Below are 25,474 nucleotides of genomic sequence, written 5' to 3'. Positions count from 1 at the left end.
GCCTCTTGTCTTTGCCATACCCATTGTGGGGTTCTCAACTTGCCCTGAATGTTGTCCCCATTCAAATGTGTATGTAAAAGTGAGTGTGTGTGTGAGAAAGGGGGGTTGAGGGGGGGGGGAGAGAGAGAGAGAGACAGAGACAGAGACAGAGACAGAGACAGACTGTTTTGGATCAGGCCTGCATTACTTCTGCTCAGACTGTTGGCTAAAGCTGTTAAATGGTCACATCCTAATTGCGAGGAAAGCTGGAAATATATTCTGTCTTCTGGAAGACAAGGATGGATGTAGTGATGAGCTATTAGGTTAGGCCAGTGCTTCTCAAACTCGAGCTGCCTCTGTATCACCTGGAAGCTTCTCAGAGCACAGCTTCCTGGGCCCCTGCCTCAGAGTTGAGATTCTGCTGGCCTTGGGTGGGGCCCCATAATTTACATTTCAAACAAGCTCCCCGGTGGTGGGCTAGGGACCACGCTTTGAATAGTCCTAGTCTGTGTATGACTCATTTTTGTGTCTTGATTTATCCATGCTAATGGTGAAAACCAGAAGTATATCTTTATTGTAGTGACTCAGCAAATAGGGGGAAGGAGAGGGGTAAGCTAGGGAGTCTTGACCAGGCCTTCTGGAATGTTAAAAATAATTTAAAGTGGAAGATTTCTTAGAGGAATTGGAGTTTTGGAAGATGGAGACGTGGGTGGTTAGGTGCTAATGAGATGGCTGCACCTTGGTCTGTGGGCAGGCGATGGCAGGGACCTCGGTGCTAGGAAGGGGCAGCTCTGTTAACCCTGGGGCAGGAAAGTTTGGAGAAGAAAGTACCTAAGTCGGTGCAGGAGAGGGGACAGGGAGACAGTGACAAGGAAGGACTTGCGTGAGAATCAAAGGCGAGTCGCTGATTGCTGGAGTGAAGGGAGCCTGGACCTTGGCCACAGATGAGCGGGGCTTGGATTTTGAGTTCCTTCGAGTCTCAGGATATCTGTGAAATGGGGATAATCTGTTGGGTTTCTGTGGGAATGAATTAGGTCGGAGGTTTATAAACTTTCTTGGTTCATGGTACTTAATTGGTTAAAAAAATTCAGCAGTTTCATTTATTAAGCAGTTAGCGCCAAACAACTTCATATACGTTTACGTCCTAACAACTCAGTAGCCATTTGAAAAAATAATAAACATAAATGAAAAGAAGCATGTTTCTATTTCTTTGTTAAATAACCACAGTTAGTCAGCGAGGCGATGTGTGCTCCTGCAGGCACTGGAACGCTTCTCAAACCTTGGAACCTCATTGGGCATCGCCGCCCTTTCTTCCTGTTCCACGGTGATGTTTGCTTTTATTCCCAGCACCTGGCGAAAACCCAGCTTTGCAATGATACGAAGTCGTTGCAAGGAATGTAGCGCAGTCTAATATCAAAAGTGTGACAATACCTGCGTTAGTGGCATGCATGGTATCTATGCTATGCTGAGGATCGCTGTGTTCCCCTCAAATGTAAAATATTTTACAGCACCCGGTGAGTTCCCAGTAGTGGGCCCCAGGAACTTTGGTGTACAGATTGGAAACTGTGGAATTTGATGGTTCCCCCTCCATTCATTCATCAAATAATGTTAACTGAGTATCATTGAAGTTGCAGGCACTGAACTGGGCATGGGGCAGGGTTTGGGGAGCACACAGTTCGGCCTGTGAACAGCGTAGAGGCTACTGGGAACACTAGACTTTGAGTCAGATAATTCTGCAAATGTAGACTCCCATGGGGGCCAGGGCCAGGAGGGACGATTTCAAGGTGCTATCAGAGCTTGTGGGAGGAACCCTGGACCTGGTCAGGAGAAGCTTTCTCAAGTTGGTGGTACTTGAGTTGTTCCTGAAGGCTGTGGAGTTAAACATGGCAGAAAGGGAAGGGAACCATATTCTAGGCTTTGGAGAGGAGGTGGGCGGGATGGCATTCTGGGCAGGTTATTTCTCAAACTGTTGTGAGGGACTTGATTCTTCCTCCCTCCCTCCCTCCCTCCCTCCCTCCCTTCCTCCTCCTCCTCCTCCTCCTCCTCCTCCTCCTCCTCCTCCTCCTCCTCCTCCTTCTTCTTCTCTCTCTCTCTCTCTCTCTCTCTCTCTCTCTCTCTCTCTCTCTCTCTTTCTCTCTCTCTCTCTCTCTTTTCTTCAATTGTACTGAAGGTAGCCTCATGACCAGTCTAGCTTGTGTATGCCATGTGTGTTGGATAACATTTGAACTGTTTAAGACTAATCCACTGATCATGCAGTTGGATCTTGAAGCAAAGCCAAGTTGCAGGAAAAGGTTCAAAAAGTTGTCGTGGACTGGTAACAATTTGGGAACCATCAACATGTGCGGACCACACTTTGAGTAACTGCTCCAGGGAGCATAGCACGAGCAAAAGTGACGAGAAGGGAGGAGAGAAAAGGCCACTGTGGAAGGAACAGAAAGTGACAAGGTGGAGAATTCAGCAGGGGCTGTGCTGGGCCTCTAGGCCACAGGAAAAATTTGAGTCTCAGGAAGAAGACATTTCTGTCCTTGTGGAGAAGGGAAGTTGTCTTTAACTATTTCCTAGGTGATAGATTGAGAATATAAACAGGCCAGATATTTGGCTACAGAGATTTGTTTGAGTATTTTAGGCAACTTGCAGTTCTTCTTTTGTCTTGGATGTAGAGTCCAGTGGCATTGCAGCCTCCCAGAGTGGAGGGGATTCTTGCCTCTCTGTATAAAACAGTGACACCTAGAAGGACCCACTGGAGCGTGCCCGGTGCTTACACAACCACCTCCAGTTCCCTGATAGGTGTTCCCAGGAGCTCAGGCTCCTCACTGTACCCACACTGCTGATGGAAGCTCAAGGCCCAACTTGCTGCTAGTTGCACGTAAAATGGCCTCTCTGCATGGCTTCGTGAATTCCTGCTGTTCCTGTGAAGTCATCTGGAGCATGTTAACCGCCTGTTTCCCAATGCATCTGCTGTTCTTTGGCCATTCCGAGGTTTACGGTGGTATTCATGGGCACCAGGCAAAGCGGTGGGCATTGCACCAAATCCTGATAGGATCTGGCCCTTTTCTGCAAGGCCCGTTACAAGCTCCATTCTGACTTAGGAATCCAGTGTTCTCTCCCAACTCAGGGGCTGACTTCTGAGGGTGCCTGGGGGAGACATTTGGTTTCCAGCTCCTGGATTTGGAGCCTTGATGTCAACTGAAGTATTCCTTTCCTCCTTTGCTGTGAGAAATGGGCTGGGGGAGAAAAGTGATGCGCTGTGGTTTCTCTGCACAGGTACTTTGTGCTGGATTTTGAGGCTGGCATCCTGCAGTATTTTGTGAATGAGCAAAGCAAGCACCAGAAGCCTCGAGGAGCCCTGTCTCTGTCTGGAGCCATAGTGTCCCTGAGCGACGAAGCTCCCCACATGCTGGTCGTGTACTCTGCTAATGGAGAGATGTATAAACTGAGAGGTACATTCTTCTCTTGTAACTTTTCAGACAGGCCTTGTGGGCTATGTTCATGGTTACCATGGTGATGGTTCTCTTGTTTTTCGACATTTTAAACTTACCTTTAACACTAGGCTGTGTTTGAGGATGGTGTGGTGACAGACAGACTCCCCCTCTCTTACCCCTGGGTTGGGGAGATGGCCTGATATTAGAAACTGCTTGTCTGAATTAACTGAGGAACTACAATGACAGAGGAAAGGTGAGTGATGGCAAAGCCAGTTGAGCCCTAGGGCTTAGGCATATTTTTCATATTAGCTCAGTGTATATTTTCTTTGACCTCGTAGTAAAAGTCTCCACTATAATGCCCTGTGGGCACTTTTTGCTATAAGGACCAAACAACCTTTAAAGGGTCATCATGCCTACCCCACATCTTTTAGTAAATGGCCCCTTCACTTATGTTCTATTTAATCTGTTGTAGTGAGCCTGGTGAGATGCCAACTGGTGTTGAGTTAATTTCCTCTTGTCTGCTTTCTCCCCTTCTCTTTGCTTCTTGAAAACTGATGTCAGCTCCGCATTCCGATCAGTGAGCATGGCTCTCCAGAGACTCCAGCATTTGGCCATAACTGAAGGTCCTGCCATCCCCAGAGCACATACATGCACAAGTTTTCAGAAAAGCCAGATTTGACTGTAGCAGTACAATTCGATTGCTAGATCATTCTTCCAGTATTCTATTATAGTTGCATTGCCAAAAAAGAAAAGTCAGTTTTCTTCTCATGAAATAACAAAACAAAAACTAAAACCCATATGTATACATACACACATGCACGCACGCACACACACACACAGTCAATGTTATTTATTAAAGTCTAAGGAAAGGTAGTATGAATTAAGTGTTAGGAGGTGGTTGATAATTCTGCATTCTTATGACATTTTCCTTTGCCCAAGTGGAGACTAAGTACAAAGAAAAGTCTCCTTATTATTTCTCTGTGACCCCAGCGGACTGACCAGGATAGGTCACCTCTGTAAAGCCAGATTGAGGGGCCGAGATTCCTCACCTCTCAGTCCAATTATCACACTGTTCCACCTCCAAGCTACCAAGAGATGGAATAAGCTAATGTTTCTTTATTATTTATATACAAATCATATTTCAGAATCTATAAAACAATCCAGAAGCCTGTGAAATAAAAATGTCTATAGTTGAAAGTTTTTCAGTTTTTGGGAAATGCACTAAGATTCATGCTCTTTTTTGAGATTCATGCAGTGCGCGTTCCAGCTGGCTAAATTTACATGGTCCTTGGTTTTGTTTTGCTGTTTATTGCTTAATAAATTGATAGAGCAGAAACAATAGTAGGTGAAAGATTTAATGGCACTCCCCACCCCCCCACCTGTGGTTTATAAAATGACTCAAACCCATACAAAAGAGAAAAATCCAACAAATGTGACAATGAGCCATCTCAGTTTGACTTTGAGTTGTTATTCTCTGGATTATTAAACCCTAGGATGCTTTTTTGATTTGTTTGGTTTTTGTTTTTTTAGGGTAGTTTTAATAGCAAATATTAACGTTTTTGTATCTGCATGAAATTATCACGAGGGCTCAGTTAACTTAAACTTGGCAACTATAGAAGAGGCAGGATACATTTCTGCCTATTTAGGACTGGTTCTTGGCCCCTCTACGAGGATCTGGGTGTCCGTTTTTCTCATGTCACATCTCACCTGCGCACGGAGTTGAATCTTGATGTCATCAGATGCATAGCTTTGGGGAATGTTTTTGGTGCTGAGCCTTTGGACAGTACTGTCGCAAACTGACAATTCTTCGTGTTTCCTAAGAACAAAGGCTGTAGTTGTTGCAACAATCCTTTCTTTGGAAGTTCAGTTCACCTGATCTCACACTGCCCTACTACTCTGGACAGTCCTACAACTGAAAAGTTCGGCTGAAGTGGTGTTTTAGTGACCAATGACACGTAGGCCCATTTTTGTACACGATTATAATTTCTAGGGGGGTGTTCTGTTTTCTGCAGAGTCAACATTTGTGCATCTAATATTAAAATGTTTCTGTACTAAATTGTGCACTTAAATCAAAGATTTCAATTTTATTAGACTCTGTTCTGTATCTGTAATATTTTAAGGAAATAATTTCATGTATTTGAGAGATGGGGGTGTAGACTATGCAGTTGAGTTATACTTTAATGTCTCTTTGGGGAGAATTCGAGGATCCCTATGGCAGCATTTGGTATCTCGTTCTGTCCAATCTTAATACGAATCCTTGAGAATACATATTAAAATGGTAATTCAACTGAACGTTTATTTTGTAAGTGCTGAGAACTCCACAGTACAAGCCTGGTGGATAACAAAAGGCCCTGAAAAGCTATACTTTGATCCTCATATTAGCCACATGTGGTAGAGGCGTTTAAAAATAATCGTGTTTTCCCTTCCTCGCTGCTTTTTTAAAGAAGTAGAAATGACTTTTTCAGGGGAGGTTAAAAAAATGGCAAGATTGTTCTTATAACAGACATTTCAGAATACATTTTTAATGTGGCATTAAGAGGGAATTTTCTGTTGAGATTTAGTGTAATTTGTGTGTTTTTGGCGTAAGTACAGGCCCCTTGAGAATCAGGAGATCTGCATTTGCTTTCTCTTCTCCCTCTATGCCTCACTCCCCCGGCCCTCCACTCCCTTAGGTGGGTGTAGAAATAGGTTGGATGTGTTTTGGAACAATCTCAGTAAGCATTTCTTTCTCTATTTTAGCTGCTGATGTGAAAGAGAAACAGTTTTGGGTGACTCAGCTTCGTGCTTGTGCCAAATACCATATGGAAACGAATTCTAAGGTAGGTAACCATGGGGAAAGCAGGCAGGCATTCCAATAACTTGGACGGCTACCCTCCAGCCCAGTTATCTGTTTCTTTGGGGAAAGCTGTTTTTCATGTGTATGTGTATTTTTGTTAAAGTTACCCACTGTAATGGAATTCAGACTTGTCCTGTTCCATTTCCATTTAAAGCCAAGAGAAAGGTGGTAGGATTTGATAGTGGGTAGCATGAAGCCGCATGCAGGCATTTTTATTGGAACTGATTCTGGAAAGACACTTGCCATTGCTTTCCGTGTTGTCAATTTAGGCAGCTGTTAACTGGTCTGTTGAAATGCTTGTGTGGATAATTTCCTTTGGAGGCAGAGCAGTCAGATTTACTGTTCATGAAGACTCGTTGTCACTGATCCTTAAATAAAACCTAGACCCCAAGTTGATGAAGTACTCTGTCAGGAGCTTCTGAATTCTAAGTGCGTAAAATCGCTCTTGGGTAATTTGGCATCCAGGTATGAATTATTTTCTCCTCAGGATTCAGTATGAGACCTTGGATTTGATGTGCGGGAGATAGGAAGTCAGCATTTTCATGGATTATCCAGAGGATTTCCAATCATTAAAATACAGAAAATAATTGCAAAATGATTTTTTTCGGGGCAATAAATATTCATTTTAATGTCCAAACGTCTATCCCTTTTATGTCATTAGTTCAAATTTAGTTGCTATCTCTAGTTGCAGTCTTTTTCCATATTCCATGCATCAGCTAGAAAGACCCACATGTGAAACTTCTGATGATCCCATTTATTATAACCTACCTGCCATCTTGCTCAGGGCCCTGGGAAATGTCTTGCTTAATTTGACCTCCCTGTTTGGCCTCCAAATACAATCTGAAATGATTTCTTCTCAAGGATTTTGTTCATGTTTTTGTTTTTCCCTTCCTAGAGACATCTTCTCTTCCTTAACACTTGCTTACTACCATCGCACTCAGTCTCATACCCGTCTTGACTTGCCTCACGTAGAATCTGGGTAATTGGAGGCAGAGCCCTACTTCTAAAGCTTTTTTCCCTCCGGCCTCTTTTATTTTCTAGGAGTTACAATAGGCATTCTGAACATTTCATTACTATTTTATGAACATGTAGGCAGTAGAGTTAAATTGTTTTATATGTATCTTTTTACTTTTTATAAAACAGAATAAAACAGAACAGAAAGGGATAACATAAAAAGAACATATCTCCACTATTGCCATGTAGAATCATTAGACATGATTCCTTTTAACTGACTTTGTATGTCGTTCTAACAAATTTCAGCATGTGCTAGTTTGTATGTGTCTATATCTGTATCTATATCTACATCTATTTTTTCACACCAGTGGGATTATATTATGTATACTGTTTTTCCTCTCCCCTCCCCAGTTATTAATACAGTTTGGAGATCTTTCCCTAGACATATTGGATCTACTGTTCTCATTTTAGGATGGCTAGACGGTGTTATAAGGAATGGATGTCAGTGCTTTATTTAAGTACTAACTGATGGACATGCAGGTTTTGTTGTTGTTATACATATGCTATAAAAAACATCTTTGTACATATCTTTTTGTATCTGTAGGGGTGTGTGTGTGTGTGTTTGTGTGTGTGTGTGTGTGTGTGTGTGTGTGAATTTATACCAGTGGAATTGTTGGGTCATAAAGTATGTGTCTTCTAAATTTTCATAGACATTGCTAAATTGTCTTCTAAAAATGTTGCCCTAAATTGCATTCCCATCAATTTTGTGTGTAAGGGTGTTTTTCCTCCTCACTCACTGTAGCTCTTAACTAACATTCAATTTTTGACAGTCTTCACAGATAAAAAATGGATCCCCCATTATTTTCATGTTCACTTCTAAAATCATGACTGGGACTGAGTATGTTTTCAAGTGTTTATTCGCCACTACATTTTGTGTGAATTGCCAATTTGTATTCTTCACCCATTTTTCTATTGAGTTCATCTTTTTCTTTGCAGTAGCTGTATGTGTATTAAGTATATTTGTCCCTTGCCTGTCGTTTGTACTGTGTATATTTTATCTTTGTAGGTAATTTGTATTTTGACTTTGAATACGTATTTTTACTATGCAGAATATTTAATTGTTTGTGGTCAAATTTATTTTCATTTTTGGCTTTTGGTTTTGCATCATGTATAGAAAGGGGCTTCTCTGCTCAAAAATAATGAAAACCTTCTTCCAGTGAATTTATAGTTTAATTATCGTGTTTAGGTCATTTATTCATCTGGAATTTCTTTTGGGTGTAAGAATTCAGGTAGGGGGCAACCAACTTTAAGCACATTGGTGTTTTGATGAATTACTAGAGACAAGGAAAGATAAAGATATCCATCCTAATGATAGAAAGAAATAGGAGAATTTAAAGAAATAGGAAGAGGATTTGAAGATACTTTGAAGAATTTGATTTCCTATTATCTGGGTAGTTTCAAGAATACAGTTAACCTATTAAGGTAGAACCAAAATAAATAATAATTTAGTTATTAGGGTCTAGAGGATTCCTTCTTTGAGAACTGGAGGTGCGATTGCTACTACAACCTATTTATTGCACAGCTATCATGAGCAATTGGGGAATAATAATTTTTAAATTGTGAACAGACCTTGTTATTTAGCAGAAACATTAGGAAGTCCAGGACTATTTGGGCAGAAGTTAGTAGTGAAAATGGAGTTAGGCTGAAAGGGAATGTAAACTTGATCTCCATCCAGTTCTCTGTAGGGTGGCTGCTTATGTGGCATCAGGATTTTTAGAAATTTGTGCTAAGCCTTCTCTTCACTTGTTCTTCCCCATTCTCTCTCAGCAGGGCAAGGTCCTCCCCAGTAGATTATAGAGAACATTCTCCCTACAGCTGCTTGGACTTTTACCTTTTAAAACCTGTTTATGTAAAATCAAGTGTTTCCTGGAACAGATATTAGGTAGAAGGAATGGTGCCATCATTGAAACTCATCTTAATGAGAATTGCAGGATAACCAGATTTATAGAACCCTGAGCTGCAAAGGGCTTTAAAGATGACCAGTCCCGTGATTCCGAAATCAGTCAGTTCCTGGTTGAGGTTTTCACCAGTCCAGAAAGTGAAATGAGAAAAACAAGGAGGGAGTTATTCCCAAAGACACCTTTAATTCTCTATAAAGGACTGTTCTTTATTTAGAAATGATATTTCTTTGCTTTTGGAGGGTTTAAATATTCTTTTTGTTGTAGAAGATGGTAGAGGATTGATTGATTGCCTTTTTAAAAACTTCAGGTTTATTGAGGTATAATTTACGTAAAGTAAAATCCACCCCTTTGATGTGTAACATTCACAGCTTTTAAATGTAAAGTTTGAGTTCTGACCTGTATACAGTTGTGTAACCACCACCACAATCATAAGCCCACCATCCCCCCGGTTTCCCTCAATACCTTGTTTTGGTCAATTCCCTTCTTTCTTCCCTAGTTCTTGGTAACTGCTGATCCATTTTCTGTTTATAGTTTTGCTTTTCCTAGAATGTTCTATAAATGGAATTATACAGCTTTTCACATCAGACTTCTTTCACTTATCATAATGCTGCTTCTGAGTTTCATCCATGCAGCTATATGTATCAACAACTCTTTCTGTCTTTTGAATTTGAGCTATTTTAGTGTTTAGTACTTTTTGTTCTTAATACATGTTCTTACTTTCAAAAATCAAAAGTGATTCCCAATTAATTTCCAAATTAATTCTCAGATTAAAAATATTCTTAATTCCCATATTAAAAAAGTCCTTGGCCTTGGAAATCTAAAATGTCTGCTATCTAGTCCAGCTCCCTTTGGTTTACACATGAGGGAGCTTCAATAAGGAGGGTTGTGCAGCTACCACTTGAACTTAGAACTCTTGGTTTCTTGGTCTTACCTCACAGGTGTTAGTCAGTGCTGCTATGTTCTTCCCTTCATGGGAGAGGGGGTCAGTCCTTTTTCGACTAGTATCTGTTTCTAGATGGATGGAAACTGCCAAACAACAGAGAATCCACCTTTTTGGACATAGGTTCATCCTGTGGCTTCTGGTGTTATAGTCACGAGGGTGTGAGGCTCATCTGCTAGCAAGAGGAGAACACCAACTTTCTTTGAAAACAGAAACAACTACAAAAGGAAACATCCTCTTTTTAATACTGCAATAACAATGGAAGCAGTGTAGAGCACTGCATTCGGTGGGAAAGTGTTGAGAGAGCTGTCCCCGTGAGAATTGACTCGTATATGAATTTGAAAGTATCAAAAATGTAGGAGTGGGTGTCTTGTGTTTATCAAGCAGGTGGTGTTAGGAAACTTCTAGAATAGGGAAAAGTGGTGTTAGGGGAACCACATTAAGCACTAATGATGGAAAAGGAAGTGGCCTGTTGACAGAAGTAATGATAATTAATACCTTATGTGTGGGTGACCGTCACTCATGATTTCATTCTTCTTCACAGTGGTCCTGTAATATACTGTGTTTCCCCCATAATAAGACCTAACCGGAAGATAAACCCTAGCATGATTTTTCAGGATGACATCCCGTGCACATAAGCCCTAATGCGTCTTTTGGAGCAAAAAATTAATATAAGACCCGGTCTTATTTTCAGGGAAACATGGTAGGTAGTATTAGCTCCATTTTTACAAATTAGAAAACGGGCCAATTGAACTTACATGATGGGGCCAAAGTCACACAGCCAATATGTTACTGGACTCAGACAGGAGCTCAAGTTGATAACATGCCTCTCCCCCATGCCCCATCCTAGTTTCTTGGCAGGAGCTGATTGGAAGGTTCATGATGGTAGTGTTCTCCACTCCCACCCCCACCCCCATGAACTTGATGTTTTATAATACAGAGGGGACAGATCTGTAATACGATACCTGTAACTTCTATGTAATCGAAGGAACCCTTCTCCAATCTTTTAAATAAATTCTGATTCCAAAATTTTCTTTAGTGAATTTGCTTGACAGTGACATGGCCTTTTGCACTAATTTGTGTGTGTGTGTGTGTGTGTGTGTGTGTATGTGTGTGTGTGATGTAAGGTTACACAAGGTGAGCATTTTTGGCAGGTACTTATGAATTTTGAATTGAAAGCATCTTCTGATTGAGTGTATCCATGGTTCAATTCACCCCATTCTGGTTTAGAAGAAATACTATAGGGTGCAGAGTGAGAAGACCTGTGTTTAAATCCCTAGCCTGCCAATTACATGCTGAACGTACCTGCTCAGTTCCTCTTTATTCTTTCTGATTTTCTGTCCTCATCTTGGAAATGGTGACCTTTACCTCCTACACGTTGTCATGTGTCTTGCTCGCAAGAAAAAGCCAGTTGATGACATGACTCCCTCGGAGGAGTTAGGGGCACATTTTTAGTGAGACTGGTGCTGGGAAGTGCACCACCTCGGCCACCTTTTTGGAGCTTTGACAAACCCTTAAGGAAAACAAGTGTGCTTTTTAACCCATTTGTGGTTGTGTTTTTGTTTTCAGATGGGCTCCATTATATTCACATGGCCACATTAGAGAAATCGGGGTCATTCAAAATCAACAGATATCAATATTTGGGGGGCGGGTTGGGGAGTCAGAGAAACATATGAATAATGCTGTTTTCAAGTTACTTTTGACCTGTGGGAAAAGTGGGATAATGAGGACAATGGTCAATGATTAGAAAGCATAAAGGACATTGACATTTTGAAGATTTTAGTTTCATTGGCTTCCGTCTGACCAATTAAAAGAATTTTTATATATGGTGATGGAAGGAGAACTGACTCTGGGTGGTGAACACAATGGGATTTATAGATGATGTAATACAGAATTGTGCACCTGAAATTATGTAATTTCACTACAATTGTCACCCCAATAAATTTAGAAAAAGAATTTTTAAAGATTGCACTTGATGGAAACTTATTGTATTTTCAATATTTCTCTGATTTTTCTCACCCACACATGGAAGGTGGATTCACTTGTGTGGGTGACTTGTATACTAAGTGGGTAATTCACTAGCCTGCTCTGATGCTAACTGGGCATTAGTACCTTCTGCCCTGACTTTCAGCCCTGACGGATAAATGTGTGACATGGGGTAATGATTATCACTTGCCCCTAAAACAGAGATTTTCAACCATTAAACAACAGTGAGACGGGGTGTGGTGGTTCACACTCTAGACGTAGCTCAGAACTTCCCTTTTTTGGCTCAGCTGGCTTCTTTCTGACTGGCACCCCCCATCTCCACTACAAACACACTCTTATTATGAATTCACTGGTGATTGCTGTGAAAGCTTTTTTTTTTCCTGTAATGGCAGTAACATTATTTTTAAAAATTGTAACTATGACTTGCACACAATATAAAACATCCAGAAGATAAGAAAGTCTAAAGAATAGGAAAAAATCACCCCAATACCCAGCCCCAGACCTAATCTCTGATGATGCCATTTGAGTGTACCTCCTTCCAGATGCTTTGCTGTGTGGAGAAATAGAAAGAGATCACATGACTCCCTTTGGAGCCCATCCTTCCGGTCTTTCTTCTGTACATGCACATGCGTAGCAATCACACAGATTGCTTTTCATAAGCAGCTTACCTCTCCATGAGGAGGGACTATAAGACCAGACTTGGGCCACAAGCCCATTCTCTGTGCTTGGCTGGTTTTATCTTGAAAATGATTGTGTGATTGTATGATTGGTGGCCTGTGTCTTAGAACATTTCTGGGGTCTCCTTTGGGTTTCATCTCCAGTCACCTACACGCCCTTCCCTCTCTCAGTCCTTTCTCATTCCTTATTGCTTGTCCTGCTCTTTTAGATCCAGATGGGAAGTTGAGTAAATAAAGGGATGTCTTTAGTGGTGATTTACCTATCTAACAATGGAAAATGTAGCTTTTTTTGTCTGTGGGGAAAGTAAGTATGGAAATGTAGGTATTTGGGGCTTTTATAATATTCATTGTGCTTGAAATCCTTTGCATTTACTACTTCAAGCTCCAGTGATCCTGTTCCCTGACTCCTGCACCTGAACGTGTGCTCTCTGAGAGCAAACAGTGACCACCATTAGGAGGGCAGTAGGTCCCAGGGAATCTTTGTCTGTGTAAAGAGCTTGAAGGTGCTGTGGCAAAGCGCATGGGGGTGTGGTCAGGGCTTCTGGTCCTTGTCAGCTAATTCCAAATTGAAATGTAAATTTCAGGGTACAGTCGTATGCAGATTTGGGCATGGAAGAATATGATTGCCTAATATAGGATTTTCAATTCATTTAAGTCTTAGGAGGTCTTGAATGAGGAGTGAAAGCTGCTGAGTTTCAGGGGGTGTATGTATACATATTCATGCTGGAAGCTGCCCACATTACTAGTATTTTTCTTTTTTTTTTTCTCCCCAATCCCTGGTAGTTGAATGATATGATGGTTGGCATACTCATTCATGTGAGGTATTAGAGCACTGTCTCCTCTGTGGCCCCGGGCTGTGGCTAGCCCCAAGAGTAGGCCAGACAGCTCCCGCCTCGCCTTGTAGCCTTGGGGAAGCCAAAGCCCAATGAGGGCCTGCCCATGTTTACACAACCTCCTTGTGACAGCTGACACTTGTGATGCATGTAGTCCCTAACTCACATCCCCTGCTTTTGCCACAACGTCTGGTCTCCCCTAGTGATGTAGAGGTTCAAGCAGGGCATGACAGAGCACTGGACAGTGAGAAAGGCGGCTGGACAGTGGTGGGTGGGCCTGGCAAACTGCCGCCATGTCCACTCTCGCCCGGAACTGCGCGCTCTGTGGGTGTCATCTGTCCGGAGGGCTGTGTGCTTGGTTGAGTGCACAGAAGTGGATGGGTTGAGAGGTGCAGCTGGTGACCCCCGCTCCTGGTAGCCAGGTTGCCAGGTGCACACATCTCCATATGGGGACATTCCAGACTTTATTTGGGGGAGGTGTGGAGGATGTGTGAACTACTTCTGGGGAATGAGAACGGGGAGGTGTTGGTGGGGAATTCTGACTGCATGTTAAATCCATAGCCAAGTTTCAAGCAAGGAGATTTGAAGCTACTCTTTCATTGTCTCTCCCAGCAATCTTCACCATCTCCTGGTGGTGAAACACTACAATGTTACCCCGTCCCCACCCATGAGCCAGAGGGCTTTGGAGAGGTGCTTTGATATCTTGGTTAGGACGCATCATAACAGGAAGTGCCTGCTTGCTGAGACTAACCTAGGGACTTGTGTAGAATCTAAACTACTCAGTTATGAGACTTCAGAGGTCATCTAATTCAGTGTTCTGGCCTCACCTCATCCCACTATTGGTATGAAAATGCATACCAAAATATTTATGCTAATAATGAAGAAATCGGGTTGATTCTCCTCGAAACGATACCCAGTATTATTCACCTTGAGAGTGGACTACTCATTGACTGACTGCTAAGAATTTTGGTGATAATCTGACAAATGATACCGAATACCTCTGTTTTATGTTTAAATAAATTTTAGACCTCTCAGAACTATTTGGAAGAAGTAAAAGTAATAGAATGATTAAAAAGTGGGGAGGGATTCCAAGCTCCCTTTGTTCACTTGTCTTAAAACAGTAGACATAAGGAATAGGACAACAGGTAGGTTCTAAAACTGTGTGGTCCAATATGGAAACCTCTAGCCATAGGAGGCTATTTAAATTTAATTAACTGAAATGAAACAAAATTAAACATTCAGTCTTTCAGTCGCATGTAGCCACATTTCAGGCACTTAGTACCACATCTGGCTGATGGCTGCAGTGTTGGACAGCGCAGATAATGGACATTTCCATCGTCACAGAAAGTCCTGTTAACGCTGATAAAGCTTCAGTTAGTACTTTGCAGATATTAAGGAGGAATTTACCCATGTTTAGGTTAATCTCTTGAGCTATGGACAGTTTTGTGTTTTTTTTAATCTAAAAAGATTGAATGGTGCTCCCCCACTCCCTCTGTCCTTCCCCTTCCATCCTTCCTATCAGGATGTCAGGTCTGCTCTGTGGCCTTGGGATTGAATAACTTGATCACTCACACTTCTCGAGTTGCCTTGTCTGTGCAACAGGGACCTTACTTGTCTGAAGGCAGGAGCTGGTGTCCTCTCATGGTCCAATTCTGCTACATGCTCACCCCACTGCCGCTGCTTGTCAAGAAAACATCTGCTTTGAGCTTTTGTGAGGAGCAGAGGAGCATGGCAAGGTTGCTGATGGTGCTACTTCCCGGCTCCAACAACCTCTCATGGCACCGCACTTCCTGAGACAAAATCCAAAACTGTACCCTGACATTGAGCGCCCATCATTTCAGGTCCAGCTTCTTTCCCTGCACCTCCACCCAGTGTTCTAGACAAGCAGTTCCCCAGGCACGCTGTGTACTTTCATGCTTCCTGCTGGGAATGCCTTTCCCTCTCTGTTCTTCATGTGGCAAGTGGCCGTGTGGTTTCCAAGGCTCATAGGCGTCTGTGAAGCCTTCCTGATCTGCGTGGGCAGAGCGGCTCTTCTCTCCTCTGTGTTCCCATTAACATCGGTGCTCACCGGTATTGCAGCGCTGCTTGGGTGTGTGCATGTGTAGGCTCGTGCGTCATCCCTCACGGTTGACTCTTGCCTTTAACGCCCAGGGATGTGGGGAAATCATAGTTGCATCCTCCAGGCTGCCACTGTCACGACAAGTGGTGCTGGACATAAACCACTTAATGCATTTTAAGCCCTCAATAAATGTCAACTCTCCTTTCCCCTTCCTTACTCATCCCTATTGCTGGTACTAGTAACAGTAGCGTATTATTAATAGTCGTGTTGGACTTTGGTTCCTTAAGAATATATCCAAGTTACCATATTTTATGTTCCTAAAATATGATTGCATTTTGTATTAAGTATTTGAGAAATCTATTTATACAGAGAGAGCTATTAGCTTTCTGTAATTGAAAATCAAGAGTAACTTTCAAGCAAAATGTGTCTTCACTTTTTTTTTTTTCTTATATATATATATTTTTTATTAATTTTATTGGGGTGACAATTGTTAGTAAATTTACATAGATTTCAGGTGTACAATTCTGTATTACATCGTCTATAAATCCCATTGCGTGTTCACCACCCAGAGTCAGTTCTCCTTCCATCACCATATATTTGATCCCCTTTACCCTCATCACCCACCCCCCACCCCCTTACCCTCTGGTAACCACTAAATTATTGTCTGTGTCTATGAGTTTTTGTTTCTCATTTGTTTGTCTTGTTCTTTTTGGTTTATATACCACATATCAGTGAAATCATAGGGTTCTCTGCTTTTTCTGTCTGACTTATTTCACTTAGCATTATTCTCTCGAGATCCATCCATGTTGTCACAAATGCTCCTATATCATCTTTCCTTAACGCCGAATAGTATTCCATTGTGTATATGTACCACAACTTCTTTATCCATTCATCTATCGAAGGACATTTTGGTTGTTTCCATGTCTTGGCCACCGTAAACAAAGCTGCAATGAACATTGGCGTACACGTGTCTCTATAGAGAAATGCTTTTATATTTTTGGGGTAGATACCCAGGAGAGCGATTGCTGGGTCATATGGTAATTCTATTCGTAATTTCTTGAGGAACCTCCACACTGCCTTCCATAGCGGCTGCACCAGTCTGCATTCCCACCAACAGTGTATGAGAGTTCCTTTTTCTCCACAGTTACTATTTGTTTTGTTGATGAAAGCCATTCTGACTGGGGTGAGGTGATATCTCATTGTGGTTTTCATTTGCATTTCTCTGATGATTAGCGATGTTGAGCATTTTTTCATATGTCTATTTGCCATTTGTATATCCTCTTTGGAGAAATGTCTCTTCAGGTCCTCTGTCCATTTTTCAATTGGGTTGTTTGTTTTTTTGTTGTTGAGTTTCATGAGTTCCTTGTATATTTTGGATATTAGCCCCTTATCAGAGGAACTGTTTGTGAAAATCTTCTCCCATTCAGTTGGTTGCCTCATTATTTTGTCAATAGTTTCTTTTGCTGTGCAGAAGCTTTTCAGTTTCATATAATCCCATTTGTTTATTTTAGTTTTTACTTCCATTGCCTTTGGAGTCAAATTCATAAAATGCTCTTTGAACCCAAGGTCCATAAGTTTAGTACCTATGTTTTCTTCAATGCAGTTTATTGTGTCAGGTCGTATGCTTAAGTCTTTGATCCATTTTGAATTAATTTTGGTACATGGTGACAGATAGCAGTCCAGTTTCATTCTTTTGCACGTAGCTATCCAATTCTGCCAGCACCATTTATTGAAGAGGCTGTCTTTCCTCCATTGTATGTTTTTAGCTTCTTTGTCAAAAATTATCTGTCCATATTTATGTGGTTTTATTTCTGGGTTCTCAATTCTATTCCATTGGTCTATGTGTCTGTTTTTCCGCCAATACCAAGCTGTTTTGATTATTGTAGCCCTGTAGTACAAGGAAAAATCAGGGAGTGTGATACCTCCAGTATTGTTCTTTTTTTTTTTAATATTGCTTTGGCTATTCGGGGTCTTTTGTGGTTCCAAACAAATCTGATGATTTTTTGTTCTATTTCTTTAAAAAATGCCATTGGGATTTTAATGGGGATTGCATTAAATCTGTATATGGCTTTGGGTAATATGGCCATTTTAACTATGTTGATTCTTCCAATCCATGAGCACGGAATGTCTTTCCATTTCTTTGTGTCTTCTTCAATTTCTTTCAAAAATGTCTTATAGTTTTCAGCATATAGGTCCTTCACATCCTTGGTTAAGTTTATTCCTAGGTATTTTATTCTTTTTGCTGCAATTGCAAAAGGAATTGTTTTTTCTATCTCTTTTTCTGAGATTTCATTGTTGGTATATAGGAAAGCAATGGACTTTTGTACGTTGATTTTGTAGCCAGCAACTTTACTGTATTCATTGATTGTTTCTAATAGCTTTTTGGTGGAGTCTTTAGGGTTTTCTATATATAGCATCATGTCATCTGCAAAGAGTGACAATTTAACTTCTTCATTCCCAATTTGGATGCCTTTTATTTCTTTCTCTTGCCTGATAGCTCTGGCGAGGACTTCCAACACTATGTTGAAAAGCAGAGGTGATAGGGGACAACCTTGTCGTGTTCCTGAACGTAGAGCAAAGGGCTTCAGCTTTTCACCATTAATTATGAGATTAGCTGAGGGCTTGTCGTATATGGCCTTTATTATGTTGAGGTATTTTCCTTCTATACCAATTTTAGTAAGTGTTTTAATCATAAATGGATGTTGTATCTTATCAAATGCTTTTTCTGCATCAATTGATAGAATCATATGATTTTTGTCCTTTATTTTGTTTATGTGATGTATCACATTGATGGATTTGCGAATGTTGAACCATCCTTGTGCCCCGGGGATGAACCCCACTTGGTCGTAATGAATAATCTTTTTAATGCATTGTTGTATTCGATTTGCTAGAATTTTGTTTAGGATTTTAGCATCTGTATTCATCAGAGATATAGGTCTGTAGTTTTCTTTTTTTGTGTTGTCCTTACCAGGTTTTGGTATCAGGGTAATGTTGGCCTCATAAAATGAGTTAGGGAGTACTGACTCTTCTTCAATTTTTTGGAAGAGTTTGAGCAGGATTGGTATTAGATCCTCTTTGAAGGTTTGGTAGAATTCACTGGTGAAGCCATCTGGTCCAGGACTTTTGATTTTGGGAAGGTTTTTGATGACTGATTCAATTTCGTTACTGGTGATCGGCCTGTTAAGATTTTCCAGTTCTTCATGATTCAGCCTTGGAAGGCTATATGTTTCTAAGAACTTGTCCATTTCTTCTAAGTTATTAAATTTGGTGGCATATAGTCCTTCATAGTATTCTTGGATAATCCTTTGTATTTCTGTGGTGTCCGTGATAACTTCCCCTTTTTCATTTCTGATTTTGTTAATTAGTGTCTTCTCTCTTTTTATCTTAGTGAGTCTAGCCAAGGGTTTGTCGATTTTGTTAATCTTTTCAAAGAACCAGCTTTTTGTCACATTAATTTTTTCTATTGTCTTTTTGTTCTCTATTTCATTTAGTTCTGCTCTGATTTTTGTTATTTCCTTTCTTCTGCTGACCTTGGGTTTCGCTTGTTCTTCTTTTTCTAGTTTTTTAAGGTGTAACATGAGGTTATTTATTTGGGATTTTTCTTGTTTCTTGAGATAGGCCTGTAATGATATAAATTTCCCTCTTAAAACTGCTTTCGCGGCATCCCAAAAATTTTGGTAGGATGTATTTTCATTGTCATTTGTTTCTATGTATCTTTTGAGCTCTCCTCTAATTTCTTCTTTGACCCAGTCGTTCTTTAAAAGTATGTTGTTTAATCTCCATGTATTTGTGTTTTTTCCTGCTTTCTTTTTGCAGTTGATATCCAATTTCAAAGCTTTGTGATCAGAGAATATGCTTGGTATGATTTCAATCTTCTTAAATTTGCTGAGGCTGATTTTGTGTCCCAATATATGGTCTATCCTTGAGAATGTTCCATGTACACTAGAAAAGAATGTATAGTCTGATGTTTTAGGATGAAGTGCTCTATATATGTCAATTATGTCCAATTCATCTAATGTGTCATTTAGGGCTGCGATTTCGTTATTTATCTTCTGTTTGGATGATCTATCCATAGCTGTCAATGATGTATTTAAGTCCCCTAGTATAATTGTGTTTTGGTCAATTTCTCCCTTGAGTTCTGTTAGTAGTTGCTTGGTATATTTCGGTGCTCCCTGATTGGGGGCATAAATATTGATGACTGTTATGTCTTCTTGTTGTATAGTCCCCTTTACCATTATGAAATGTCCATCTTTGTCTCTTGTTATCTTTTTCACCCTGAAGTCTGTTTCATCGGAAATCATTATGGCTACGCCTGATTTTCTCTGGGTACCATTTGCTTGGAGTGTCAATTTCCACCCTTTCACTTTGAGTCTATGCTTGTCCTTGTAGCTGAGATGTGTCTCTTGTAGGCAGCATATGGTTGGGTTTAGTTTTTTGATCCAATCTGCTACTCTGTGTCTCTTTATTGGTGAGTTCAGTCCATTTACATTTAGGGTGATTATTGATATGTGAGGATTTCCTGTCATTCTGTCTTTAGTTTTCTGGTAAGGCTGTGTCTCCATTGTTTCTTTGCCTTTTTGTTGTTGTCTGTTATTTCTGTGTGGTGGTATTCTATGATGTTTCCCTCTGTTTCTTCTTTTATTACAGTATATATTTCAGATTTGGATGTTTTTTGAGTGGTTACCCTTGAGTTTATGTAAAAGAAAGTTTGATATTTAGAGTATTCCAGTTTCTTCAGTACGCTTACTTTCTCTATTCCCATATTCCAGTTCAGGCCTTTACGCTCCCCCTTTTTATGTTTTTGTTGCCACAAGTTGTCCCTGTTGATGGTGGTCTAATAGCCTCCTTTAGTATTTCTTGTAGTGCAGGTCGTGTATTAGAAAATTCCCTCAGCTTCTGGATGTCTGGAAAGGTCTTTATTCCTCCTTCATATCTAAAGGAGATCTTTGCTGGATATATTATTCTTGGCTCATGATTTCTCTCTTTCAATAGTTTGAATATTTGGTTCCATTCCCTCCTAGCTTGTAGAGTTTCTGCTGAAAAATCTGATGATAATCTAATGGGCTTTCCTTTGTAAGTTACAGTCTTCTTTTCCCTGGCTGCCTTGAGGATTCTTTCTTTGTCATTGATTTTAGACAGCTTCAATACAATGTGCCTTGGTGAAGGCCTGTTGGGATTGAGGTAATTAGGTGTTCTATTTGCTTCTTGGATTCGAGGGTCCAGTTCTGTCCACAAGTTTGGGAAGTTCTCATCGACGATTTGTTTGAATATATTCTCTGTTCCCTTCCCTCTTTCTTCTCCTTCTGGTATGCCCATTATTCTTATATTGCTCTTTCTGATGGAGTCAGAAAGTTCTTGTAGAGTTCTTTCATTTCTTTTAAGTCTCAAGTCTCTTTCTTCTTCCCTCTGTGTAAATTCCAGGTTCCTATCTTCGATGTCACTGATTCTTTCCTCCATCTGGTCAACTCTACTACCTAAGCTGGATATTTTATTGTTAATTTCTTCTATTGAGTTCTTAATCTCCAGAAATTCTATTTGGTTCTTTTTCAAGATTTCAATCTCTTTTGTAAAATGCTCATGGTGTTCTTTGATTGTGTTTCTGAGTTCATTAAACTGCCTTTCTGTGTTTTCTTGCATCTCGTTCAGTTTTTTCAGAATTGCGATCTTGAATTCTCTGTCATTTAAATCACAAAGGTCCATATCTCTAAGTTCCTTTTCTGGAGACTTTTCACTTTCTTTCTGAGCTATCTTGTTGCCTTGGTTATTCATGGCAATCACTGATTTACTATTTCTCTTCCTAGACATCTACAGGAGTGTCTTCTGCAACAGGTTGATAGGTATGCGAAGAGCTTTTGGAGTTCCAAAGCTCTTTCTGCACCAGATTCAGAGCCCGTTTGTTTCAGCAGTTCTGTTTACTCCTGCAGGGATCCGCCCAGATAGGTGGGGCCAGGGGCGGGGTGAGTTGTGAGAGGTGGCCCAGAGCAATGGCAGCAACCACCACCACAGCCAGTCCTGCTTCCACAGCTCCCTCCCCTTTGCCGGAACTAGTTGAGCTGCGAATCTGTGTCTGCGGTCCACAGTTCTCAGAGCAGCAAATATTCTGTCCTTTGATCCGACACTGCTACTTTATCGCTTCTAGCACCGGGCAGGTGGGGGCGGGGCGAGCTCTGGGAGGGTAGGGAGGGGGTGGCTAGTCTCCGTGCCTAAGGCTTCCATTCTCCGCTCGGCAGTGAGGGCTTAAACCACCGATTTCAGCCCTCTTCCCTCAGTCTTTGCTCCGAGGTCTGCCGTGAGCGAGCGTTGGGTTCAGCGGTTTTGTATGCTGCCCCCTCAGCCCTGTGGGCCGTAAGCGGAGCCCTAGCAGTCCGAGTCCTTCCCTCTCCCGCAACGGCGGTAGTTCCGGGAGCAGCGGGCTCCGAGCACTGAGCTAGGTCTGTGTCCTGCGCCCGCGGGGCTCCGTCTCCGCACTTCTCCTCTCCCTCCTCCCCCGCTCGTGCGATTCACCCACCTGGAGGTGAATTCAGTAGTCGGCCTCTTCGTCTTGCCTGTCTGCTGTGCAAGGAGTCCTTTGTGGAGTTATTGTTGTCCGATTCGTTGTAAATTCCAGGGGAGCGTTACAGAGGCTCACCTCACGCCGCCATTTTTTCCGCAAGTCACTTTTTTTTTTTAAGAGAGAAAAAATAACAGGCAGACGGAAAATATTTTGGGGAAAAGGAAATAATAAACAGCATCTATCAACACATTGCTATGTATGTGGGGCAGGTACTAAGAAAAGCCCTTGTTTTGGATTATCTTACATTTTTCTCAGAATAGGCCGATGAGGCATGTATACTATTACTGCATTTTATAGGTGAGGGTACTGAGGCACGGAGAGGATGGGTAATATGCTTTCCCAGGGTTGCATAGCTAGCAAGTGGCTGCGATCTATTTTTAAAATCTTGAGATATAATTCACATACCATAAAATTTACCCTTTTAAAGTATACAATTCCGTGTTTTTAGTATAAAGTTGTACAACCATCATCACTATCTCATTCCAGAATATTTTATCATCCCCAAAAGAAACCCCCTGTGACTGTTAGTGAGTCATTACTCATTTCCCACCCACCCCCTTTCCCCAGCCCCTGATAACCACAAACCACTGTCTCCACAGATTTGCCTATTCTGAACACTTAATGTAAATGGAATCGTTAAATATACGGCCTTTTGTGTCTGGCTTATTTCACTTAGCATAATGTTTTTAAGCTTCTTTGATGTTGTGGCATGAATCAATACTTCATTCCTTTTTATGTCTAAATAATATTCCATTGTATGGACATTCCATTATATGGACACTTCTTTTATCCATTCAACAGTTGATGGATATTTGGGTTGCTTTAACTTTTTGGCTATTATGAATAGTGTTGCTATGAACATTTGTACACAAGTTTCTGTGTGAATATATGTTTTCATTTCTTTTGGGTATATACCTAAAAGTAGTATGGCTGGGTCATATGTAACTATGTTTAACTTTTTGAGGCACTGCCATAATGTTTTCCATAGTGGCTACACCATTTTATATTCCCATTGGCAATGTGTGAGGGCTCCAATTTCACTACATTTTTGTCAACACTTGATATTGTCTTTTTTTTTATTATAGCCATCCAAGTGGGTATGAAGTTGTTTCTCACTGTGATTTTGATTTGAATTTCCCTAATGACTAATGATATTGATCATTTCTTAATGTGCTTATTGGCCATTCATATATCTTCTTTGGAGAAATGTTGATTTAAATCCTTTGTCATTTTCATTTTTTATTGTTGAGTTGTGAGAGTTCTTTATATATTCTGGATACTAGACCCTTATCAGATATATGATTTGCTAATATTTTCTCCTATTATGTGACTTGTCTTTCCACTTTTCACATCTTTTTTGATATAAGTTAAATTTTTGAGAACAAATGGAGCATCTGGGATGGAGGATGGAGTAGAGAATTGGAGTCAAAGGACCTGTTTCTGGCTGTGCCTGGGCCACTCACAGCAACTAACAGTCTTGTAATCTAGAGTAACTTAATTTGTCTTAGCTTCAGTTTCCACCTCTGTATATTGGGCAAAATAATGTCAACTGTACAGGATGGTTTTTAGGATTAAATGACATTAACACTTCACAGATGTCATTTCTTTTATGACACAGACTCTTCCAGCTCTGCTAGAACATCTGTGTTGACAGGTAACCGGGTTGTAGAGCTAGGTTGCTTCCACCTAAAGATGGATCACTGAGGAGTAGTAGCTAAGAACTTTTCCTAAAACTTGATTGTAATGACTCTTCCATGATAAGTTTGATAGACTGCCCATATGATTATATTCCTCATGCATCAGAAAGTTCTGGTGTGATTCAGACTTCACTAGTTTGGCATTGTTCATATTATGTGGTCTTGTGGTAAGGAGCTCCAATCTCACTTTCTGTGGTGCTGTTGGGTGGACAGGACGGGGTTCAAAAACTAGCCCTATAGTGCCACTTGGGGCAGGTTACTCTCTGAACCTCAGTGCCTCATCTATGAAATGGGGACAACAATTGTTGTTGATGTGAAGATTGAATTATGGGTTGTGGTGAGGATGAAATGAGATCATGTTTGTTGTGGTCCTATTGTACAGCCAGACACTGAGTTAATTTCCTTATGGAAGTTAATTTCCTGCCAAGTTGGGCCTCATGAGTTGCCCTCCTGGGTAAGACCCTGTATTGGACTGTCCAAGACGGTGCACAGCCTGCAAAATGGGGTGTTGTTGGTAAATAACCGGGTCTTTAAAATAATCAGAAGAGATTGTTTTTCTTTTACTTAAATAGCTATATGTTAAAATTGGTGAAAAGTTTAAGAAAAAAATGGTGGGGGAGGTATAGCATTGTGGGACCAATCAATCAGTCAAAACAAATAAAAAACAGCAAGTCGAGACACACACACACACACACACATACACACACAATCTTTGGAAGGACACACAAGGAGCTAGTAATAGTGGTTTGCCCTGGGAAGGAAGAAGGGACTGGAGATTTAGTGTTGAAAGAAAGAAAGAAAGTACGGATTTATGAGTACTATTTGATACTATTTTAAAATTTCATATTGTGCATTTTGGGGATATATATATATATATATATATATATATATATATATATATAGTACCAAAAAATATGCACATTCTAAGAAAGGAAAAAAACTGTATTAAAATTACGTTGATGGTGACCACTTTGAGCACCTCTTGTAATTGTGGAAGTCAAAAGTGACTTACATTCGTCTTTTGTTATCGGTATATATTGAGTATTATAATTTTAATTTTAATACAATTTTTTTTCTTTCTTAAAATGTGCATATAGTTATTTGGGCTCTCTCTCTCTCTCTCTCTCTCTCTCTCTCTCTCTCTCTCACACACACACACACACACACACACACACACACCTGAAGTTACTGAAATGGTTAAAATTTAAATTTATAAAAAATTTTTTTTAAGGTGGAGCCGAGGTTGTCTGGCTAAGTTCTGTGCTCTCTTAGGCCACTAGTTAGCCTTAGGTCAAGTTAGTCCATTATCTGCAGGCAGAAAAGCTCTTCACTAGGTAGTTACTGATTAACCTTCTTGTTATATTCTTCACTTGAAAGTCTTAAAACCAAGTGTTCTTGGAGATATTTGATAATTTCCAAATTCCTGCCAATTCAGATTAGGCTTCTATTCTTGTTACTCAGTATCGATTTTACTTGATATGGTTTGAAGTAGTTCAAGTTTAATGCTCTTTAGGGGAAGTCCCCTTTATTTGAATTAAACAGTGACTGGTGATCACGTTGAGCGGCTGTTCCTCAGC

At 40.6% G+C, this 25,474-nt stretch overlaps 1 protein-coding gene across 3 annotated transcripts in view; it reads left to right on the top strand.

Moving 5' to 3' along the window:
• Positions 1 to 25,474, top strand: part of OSBPL10 (oxysterol binding protein like 10) — a 257,267-nt gene that overhangs the window by 80,195 nt on the left and 151,598 nt on the right. For all 3 annotated transcript variants that reach the window (XM_081073386.1, XM_081073388.1, XM_081073387.1), the window contains exons 2-3: positions 3,244 to 3,419; positions 6,141 to 6,220. In XM_081073386.1, coding sequence (XP_080929512.1) covers positions 3,244 to 3,419; positions 6,141 to 6,220 — 256 coding nt within the window. The remainder of the gene's footprint in view (positions 1 to 3,243; positions 3,420 to 6,140; positions 6,221 to 25,474) is intronic.

Source organism: Rhinolophus hipposideros, assembly GCF_964194185.1.
Source record: "Rhinolophus hipposideros genome assembly, chromosome: 14".
In the NCBI taxonomy this organism is placed as follows: Eukaryota; Metazoa; Chordata; class Mammalia; order Chiroptera; family Rhinolophidae; genus Rhinolophus; species Rhinolophus hipposideros.
Note: the sequence above shows the minus strand (reverse complement) of the source record. Positions and strands in the feature narration are given on the sequence as shown.